The sequence below is a fragment of the Lutjanus erythropterus genome, chromosome 9 (assembly GCF_056507025.1).
Source record: "Lutjanus erythropterus isolate fLutEry1 chromosome 9, fLutEry1.hap2, whole genome shotgun sequence".
NCBI lineage: Eukaryota > Metazoa > Chordata > Actinopteri > Lutjaniformes > Lutjanidae > Lutjanus > Lutjanus erythropterus.
Genome location: NC_139325.1, coordinates 30,581,864 through 30,590,543, shown reverse-complemented (window position 1 = coordinate 30,590,543; position 8,680 = coordinate 30,581,864). Strand labels below are relative to the sequence as shown.

The 8,680-nt window shown below is 39.6% G+C and overlaps 1 protein-coding gene across 1 annotated transcript in view; it reads left to right on the top strand.

Moving 5' to 3' along the window:
* Positions 1-3,188: 3,188 nt before the first annotated feature.
* The window catches only part of grik3 (glutamate ionotropic receptor kainate type subunit 3), a 134,119-nt gene continuing 128,627 nt past the window's right edge, over positions 3,189-8,680 (top strand). Inside the window, exon 1 of the mRNA XM_084727077.1 lies at positions 3,189-6,166. Coding sequence (XP_084583203.1) covers positions 6,052-6,166 — 115 coding nt within the window. The 5' untranslated portion in view covers positions 3,189-6,051. The remainder of the gene's footprint in view (positions 6,167-8,680) is intronic.

Here is an 8,680-nt window from a genome sequence, read left to right as displayed (position 1 = left end):
ACAGAGCACATCTATATTCCTCAAACAATTAAAAAATGAGGATCTGATAGTTTAAACTCTCAATGCATGCTGGGAAGTCTGATAATATGCTGATCATGTTTCTTTAGAAACTTAATGTAATGAGTTGATTGAACTCTGTACAGTACATTGATTAAAGTCATCAAATCAAGTCAAACGACTACAAGTGTGTATTCTGATGATAAATGCTATGTCTAATTAACTTGAAGAAATAAAACTTGTATATTTACATTAAGTTGATATGAAAAGATTAGTTGATTCCACTAATTTCCAGTATGATTTTTTACAGTGTTGCAGCTTGTTTCATAAGGTGTGCTCTATTCTGCGCTCCGACCGACAGCAGACAGGTATCTTAAGCAAAGCTTTTTGAAATGTTTTAATTCTATGAAGGCACAGGGCTTCAACAATAGAAAGACATCTCAGGTGTGCTTTATTCCACTCACAATGAAAACCCAAATATGGATTTTTTTTTTTTAATCCCGAACATCAAACTTCTATGCCTTCAAACCTATTTTTGATTTTCTCTCTTTTCTTCTGCGAGATCAGTACAAGTCCTTCATAGTTTGAAAAGTTGACTTGGTGGCCTTTTGATGAAACAATCATCTTTTCTTTTAACAAAGCTAAAGCTTCGCTATCAAAAAAAAAAAAAGAAGTGAATCCCATCAAAAAAGACTTGAAAAAAGGCATCTAATTTATAAGCAGACTTAGACTTAGAGATGAGTTCCTATTGACCCATTGTTGAGGGGAGATGTTCGATCTTCGGCATTATGTTCAGTCTGGTGGCAGACTTCTTTATGTTTCTCTTGAAGGGAAAAGCAAAATCAATGGTGAAAATGTTTCACATGATTCATTTTTAAGGCTCAGTCGAAGCGCAGCAATTTTTCCAAATAATTATGAACAATCAAACATCTTGGATTGCACATCTTCTCCAGCCAATCATAGGTGTGTAAGCAAGCAGTGAAAGGCGCCATGTGGAAATTGATTGTCCTCTTTCTCCTCTCTCACAATCTTCAAAAAAATAAACAAAATGTGTTGATCAATCCCGTCAACTAAGTAGACCTCTTGTCAATGTCTCCAGCTTCACAATGGAGACTTGATGTTTCTGGAGCCATTAGTTATGACCAACTTGCCAGACGAGGCATTGATCGCTGGCCGGTTGTAAATGCAACAGCAATCATTTCACGGGGAAAAGAATAGAGCTGACTGTGCTGCCGTATATGGATGTGTGACCTGCTTAAAAAGTGTCAGCGTAAATGACTTTTTAATTTACTCAAAGTAGAGATCGGACTGAGTTACTTCAGCAGCAGTTTCATGTTGCTATAATAGACCTCTGTGTCACTTTTATACTTCAGTGTTTCTTTTTGCTTCACCGTGGCCTTGCACAGACACATCAGTATCACAAAAAGATGAAAAATGTACAACCTTTACCAAAATACTACCATTTAGCATCAGTAGGAAGTCTATTCAGACATGTAGTAAGAACCTTTGAGAAATGTGCAGGATGCTTTATTCAGGTGAAAGTGACACTGCAGTTCTTTTTATGAACTGATTTTTGTTCATATTTTTGTACTTCTGTTGAAAGACATCAGTTTAATATTGAAACATCAGTGGCCAAATATGCTGATTTTTTTTTTTAAATAAAAATGAAAACACCTTTTATTCAAAACAGTGGTGGAAAGTAATTAAATATGTTTACTTAAATATTGTACAGTGTTTTTTTGAGGTATATTTCTACTGCTCCGACACATTTCAGAGAGAAAATCATACGATTTGCTGCATTGTATTTATCTGACGGGTGAAGCTGATGTTCACTTTTCAGATTAATTTCAGATTTTCGCATTGAAAACCCTAAAAAAGATTATAGAAATTGTTATATATCAAACACGTGTTCCTCGTCTTTTGGCTTGTGACCCTTATGGAGAAATGTTTCGGAAGTCAATGAGTTGTTCCAACAAAGAGATATTTCTCCTCTAAGCTTGTCAAGTGGTTTCATTTCAGGATCAAAGAGGTCAAATTTGACAAAACTCACAACTCCTCAGATTTATCTTATGGACCTTGTACTGCCCCTGATGAGAGGGCTGACCTGCAGAAGTCCTGCGAGGAAAGTGAGTAAAGAAACAGTTCTTAGTCTGATCTACATTTTTTTGTTTTTGTGACTTAAGAACAGGTGAAAAAGGTTTATACCAGGATAATCTTTATTCAAGTTCATTTTTTTTTCCATGTGTGAAACAGGTGGGAAAGACTACTGGTTAAAAAAGCAACATTTTTCTAAGTGTTTTCTTTTTTGTTTTGTTTTTTTGGCAAATGTCCTGATCATTTTTCAGTGTTTTTGTTGTTGTTAAAATCATTTTGGCCACAAGAGGCAGAAGAGCAAGTGACTAAGAGCATTCATGTTTTAAGGACTTTAAATTTTTCCATGCACTCTAAACACAAGGTACATACTGTACATTGTGTGCAAACAAGTTATGTTACATTACTGCCATGTTTTTCATTTAGCTAACTATATTTTGATTAGCATCAAAAATCTGCAGCCAGACGAAAAAACAATAAGGAACATAAAAAGATTATCCTCGCAAAGCCTTTCTTCCCAACTGGTCTGACTCTGAGACTGGAATTAAACTCTTAAATTGTAACTAGCTGCTCCTGGAGCAGCTGCAGTAGGAAAATACTACTGTATTTACTCATTATTACATCTGAATTAATAATCTACTAATTTATATATAATAAAATACTTGTATCATCCATTTTCCTGCAGAATGGGTGTTTTCACTGTTCATACTTTAAGAGAATTTACACTCAAAAAACTGTTGATGGACATTCACTGGACGACCATAAGTGAGTCATTTCAGGTCGACTAAAAGTTTAGACATTTACATCCAGATGTATTTCATGTTGTTTTGAGAAATGCAAATTGCCAAGTTTGGCCGTGAGAGTGAAGCTTCTTGGATTACTGATTGAAATTTGGGTTTGTGCCCTGACCCCAGCTACTGCAGATGTCAGTTAGAGGGTCAATGTCTGTCTGCTGTGGCGCTGGGATACTTTCTGAGCAGATTCCTCTAAACTGATGAACATGTTTTCTTACTCACTTATAAAGTAGAAATAAGAAAGTGTTTAAGTTACATTTGATTTGAAAAAAATTAATTACTTTTAACAGGCATGGTAAGGTACAAATGGTGATGACATGAATGCAGGACTTTCACTTTTAAGAACTGACTATTTTACATTGTTGTTGTTGAACTTTTGCCCAAGAAAAGCATCTGAATACTACTTCCAACACTGACTTCAGACTGTAGGTACAACGTAACATGTTGATGACATGACACCAGCTCTGCTCTGGTCTCTTTTAATTATCCTCCCGTGGTTCCACATCCACCCACTGCCAAAGTGCATCTCTACTATGTCTTATAATGGCAGGAGACATTGTAACATATGGTGCTTCTTACACTGACGAGGAGAGACCAGGAGACAAAACTGATGGCTGTATGAAGACTGAATGCCAACTGTTGTAAGAAACACAAACAATTAAAATCCAGTTTGCTTCAGCAACTATTCAAAATGCAGATATTTAACTGGAACACTCCATCTTGTGCTTCACATTTCCTCTCTTTGTGTCACAGCGGGGAACCCTCCTGCTCTGGGGGCATGACTCCCTCCAGTTATCAGCCCAGGTGATTGAGAGCACAGACCGACATCTCTCTATAGAGGGCACCCACAGACCCAGAATGTCTTGTTTGCTAGAGCTGTGTACATTTTGTATTTGAAAGAGCAGCAAGTCAATGAATCTCGATAATGCGAGAGCCGGGCCACATAACTCACGTTGATAGTCCTTACATTGTGCCAAGAGGCGATAAATCTGCTCGGGGAGACATGAATATGCAGTGGCAGTCAGTCTGGCTTGTTCTTGCTTGCATGCCCCCTGATGCACAGTTTATTCCTCTTCCCCATTCTAAACAGAAAAATAAAACCAATGAGCCGCAGCACTATCTCATCAACAGCGTTCTATTAAGCACAAAGAAATGTAGCAGTGCATTTTTCAGAATATGTTTAAAAACCGCAAATCATTAATATAAAAAATTACAATCTGTGTTGTTGGCTTATTAGGAATATAGAATTGAAAATGTCTACTTTTATTATGACATTATTATTTCTGATGGAAAATGGGTTTATATTTTTCTAGGAAGTGTCTATCCATCTATCTATCTATCTATCTATCTATCTATCTATCTATACAGCAAAACTGAACAAGTTGAAAATACTCAAAATGTCATAATGATGGCATAAAAATATGTTATTATATGTGTTATTATTAAGATATTATTATTAAGTAGTGGTAATAATTAAATAATAAGTAAATAAGTCAAATTTAAGATCTATGTATGTGTCTATCTATCTATACTGTAAAACAAAGCAAGTTAAAAACACTCAAATGTTTGTTGTCACCTCTTAGCGAAGAATATCTCAATTAAGCAGCAGTAATAATTTTTAAAAGTAAAATATAAAATAGATATATCTACCCATCTATCTATCTATCTATCAAAAATGTTTCTAGATCTACAAAGAATCCCACAGGCTGCTGCTTTAATCCATCCAGTTTATTGAATTTCAGCCTTTTGATGATGCTACAATTTCCACTTCTCTGTTTTAGTCAAAAAACAGAATACACTAAGTGAAATCCGTACCACAAACATGTAGTTCAATACTTTGAGCCCAGCTTTACCTCCTCCTCCTCTGCAGTGCTCAGAGAGCCATGAGCAGCCCTCTCTTTCTCCATGTGATTGTATATGTAACCTGCAGCTTGTGTTTGACGGCTCTTTGTAAAGGCATGAAAAATGGACAGCCAGATAGGCACCGAGCAGTTACGGGGGTTTAATGTACTCATTGACACAGACAGAATGTCTCAAATAACAGCGATAAGAAGGCTGCTTTGTCAATGGCCCAATCCTCAGCTGACACTTATTTCCCTCCTGCAAATAATTCATCCCCATTCACAATATTGTAGGCATGCAGCCGGGGGGATTCCATCTTTTTCTCCTTGAGGCAATGAAAAAAAAAAAGGTAATCTCCATCTCTGAGCAGGAAATAAGAATGAAATCTGCATCTCTCACATTCATAGGAAGAAAAAAATTCTAAATCTCATGATATAAAATTAACTTGACATGATGCAAGTGTGTACAACAGCTGGGAAAGTAGAGAAGCGGGTCATTATCGGGATCCCTCCACCTCCATAAAATACTTCTTGGACATAGTTGACAAGTATGCGTAACGACGCGTGCCTCTAGTGGCACCGTGGAAGGAGGGTCGTCAGACGCACGCAGATGCTCGGCTTTCTGCACTGCCTTTCCGTCCAGCACAAACTAGAAGCTTTTTTAAAATGAACACCGTGTAACAAGGAGGCTTTTTTGAACACATTTGGACCTTCTTCAATAAGCAGCTTCGTGCCATCGCCGTGCGCAACTGGAGAGGAGCGTCGCGGAGCGGAGAGGCTTCTCCACCTTCACAAAGTCTCTCTGTGTTATCTGGACAGTTTGCATGAGCGGACCGAGGGGCTGGAGTGACTAAACTGCAACAAGCATCTCCTGAATGTCCTCAGATTCCCCGGCAATCATCGTGAGACGCTTTTCTGTGGCGACAGAATCGTTCGAGGCGACCCAAACTTCCGCAGGCGCAGTTCTCCTCCTCCACAGCGGTGCGGGAGTCGGGCTCGGCTGTTGCCGTGGTACTTGCCAGTAGACAGATAGCATCGGCGGTAGGAGGGGATATAGAGACTCCTGCAGGCTAATTGTAACAGCCTGCGATCGCAGGTGTATCACTGATCCGCCTGTGAGGGACTGACTGGGGGGCTTCATCCTCATCGAGCCGCTCTCAGACTTGTGGGTATCAGAAAAAAAAAAGAGAGAATGTTGCACCAAGTACAATGAGCGCACATTTGTCGCAGACACCAAAATCCATATCTGCTCCGTCGAATTCAGTTTTGATGAGCAATTCTGAGGCGTCTTTGGAATTTTAAAAAGTGGATCCCGCGACTTTACAACCATGCGAAATACTTGGCTGTCTCCCCGGAGTGCGATTTGGGAATACTGGACATCGCTGGTGGCATGTCTCTTTTGGATTCAGTACTCTTACGGGATGCCTCATGTTATTCGAATAGGTAAGTTGTCCACATTTACATTTACACACACACACACGCTCTCTCTCTCTCTCTCACACACACACGTCTGTATTATAACCTTGAAAGTTGCTCCTTATTCAGCTCATTTCCGTGCGGGTCAGCGTCAGTTTTTGTGAGTAAATGAGCAGCAGTCTGTTTCATTTTCGCCTCATTCGGCTCGTGTGTGAATCCTCAGTTTTACTTAAAGCAGTGAGCAACAAGAGGGCAGTGCGTTATTAGCTGCAAAATTGAGGATGCCTTCTCCACTCAGGGACCATGCAATGAAATATTGTGGGTTAGTGTGACCTCTCGGCACTCTGCTTTGTCTGTTCCATTTTCTGCAGCCAGCGTGTTGAGTCACCAGCTAAATTCAGGCTCACTGCCATGCCTTCTGGAAGTAAGTTTTAGCTCCTAAGGACAGTCTGTTAAATTAAAAGCTACAGTGTGAGATTAAGAAAACGCATCAGCAGAAAGTTTCAAACACTTTAGTCAGGGGAGATGAGTAAAGCCTTATCTAATATTTTAATTTTGTCACTGCAAACAAAACAAAGTAAACAAAAATATTCTGTCCGGAGTTGTCATTCACATCTATGAGACACACACACACACAAAAAAAAGGAGGGTTTGTGCTGCGTGTTATCTTTTTGTTCAGTCTCTCACTGAGGGACAATGTGAGAATTGTCATTCGGAGGCTGGCGACGCGATGAAACATTGTGCGCCGCCGAGAGACAGGAGCAGAATGAAGATCAATAAGGTTTTTGTCACCAGGCAAATCGTTTTTGACATTTGGCGGAGTGCCATGCAGGACAATTACTCAAAATGGCATTGGCCCACATTAACATACCACTACAAGAGCCGGAGTACAGGCAGGAAGGGAGAGAGAGCATCTTAATGGCATGGAGCTTTTTGTCTTCGAGGTATAAGTGATGGCTGAAAAGTGGATGAATGTTAGAAAATTGCACATTCTATATTCTCTCACAGAGGTAGGACTAATGTCCTTTTTTCCCCCTGAAACGACAAATCACCAACATCCCACTCTGATTTTGTAATATTCCTGTCAAGCTCAGTGGGTGGTCTTTGGAAAGCTGCAGTAATTCAAATTAAAGTGATTAGACTTTAACAAGTTGAGCTCTATAACATGGAGTGAAAGCTGTCAAGCCTTCTGTGTATTTCATCTAAATTCTAAAAGAGAGATTCAACAGGAACATGCAGAATAAAGTCCAAGACTGTCCATTCGGCAGGCCCCAGGATGTCCCTGTGATTGACTGCTGCCCTCTGAGGAGCCATGACTCCTCTGACATTGCTGTGTATGGACTTTGGTGATGTCTCAGAAACTGCATAAATCCTTAAAGCGCTCTTTCAACTGATCTGAACTGAAATCATTTGGTCAAAGGGACATCTTTTCCCTTTTTTTTCCCCCCTTTACTGTGGCGGCAGGCAGCAGCTCAAATGAAGACCTGAAATAGACTTGACAGGCTTTGTTTTTAAAAAATGTCAAAGTGCTGAGACAAATTTACCTTGAAATGTGCTACAGTCGCACTATTGCTTTTTATAGAATCTATCATTGCTTGTGGTAGTAGGAGCAGTTTGGTTGTTTGTGTGTGTGTGTGTGTGTGTGTGTGTGTGTGTGTGTGTTTTTTCCTGACATTGTATTTTGATAAACTGAGTAGAGGGGACATGCAAGAGAAGGTTGCTGAATTTGCTTCAATACCAAAAGGAAAAAAAAAAAATCAGAAAGCTTATATCTTCATATGATCTTTTGAAGCTGAGTGTGTATGTAAAACGGCCGTGTGTGTGTATCTGTTTTATTTTGTCCGCTTAAAAAAAGGCCTGTGTGAAAATAACTATAAATATGTACTAATATTCTATAAAATTGCATTTGCAAATTAGATTTTTCATTTTGTTTTAAAAGTGGATAAGCTTGAGGGTGTGCATCAAATAAAATTCAAAGTGTGTGTGTGTGTGTGCGTGTGTGTGTTATTGTATTCTCTGTGAGAGGACTTTAGTATTCACAGTCTGTTGATTCTTTTAGGGATGAGCGCTTTTTTGAGTGGGTGTGTAGCGGACGTTTTTGCCGCCCTCCCACCTTTTTTTTTTTTTGGTAATTTGGTACTTGGTGTGCAAGTGTGTGTGTGCTCTGTGTCACAGCCACCCTGCTCAAAAACCAACAGAGGGCTCTCTTATAGTCAGTGTACGACGGTGGCCAACGTCGCTCCTCTCAGCACTGGTTACCAACACAAACAAACCAGTGAGAATCATCGAGGTGGGCGGTGGTATTTGAGCACGGCGCTCCTCTCTGTCTGTGCTGTGTCTGCTCTTGGTTAGGTGGCCTGTGCAGTTCTCCAAGTACACCATCTGGGTAATGGTGGGCATCCAAGGTAGAGTTGTTGCCATTGATTTTAGTGCTTTTACAGTGCATCGCTCTAAGTTGAGGCCAGATGGTCGCTCCGTCTCATTCTGCAGCTTCTATTTGTTGGAGGGAATAAAAGACTACTCCTCCTGTATTTGTCCTCT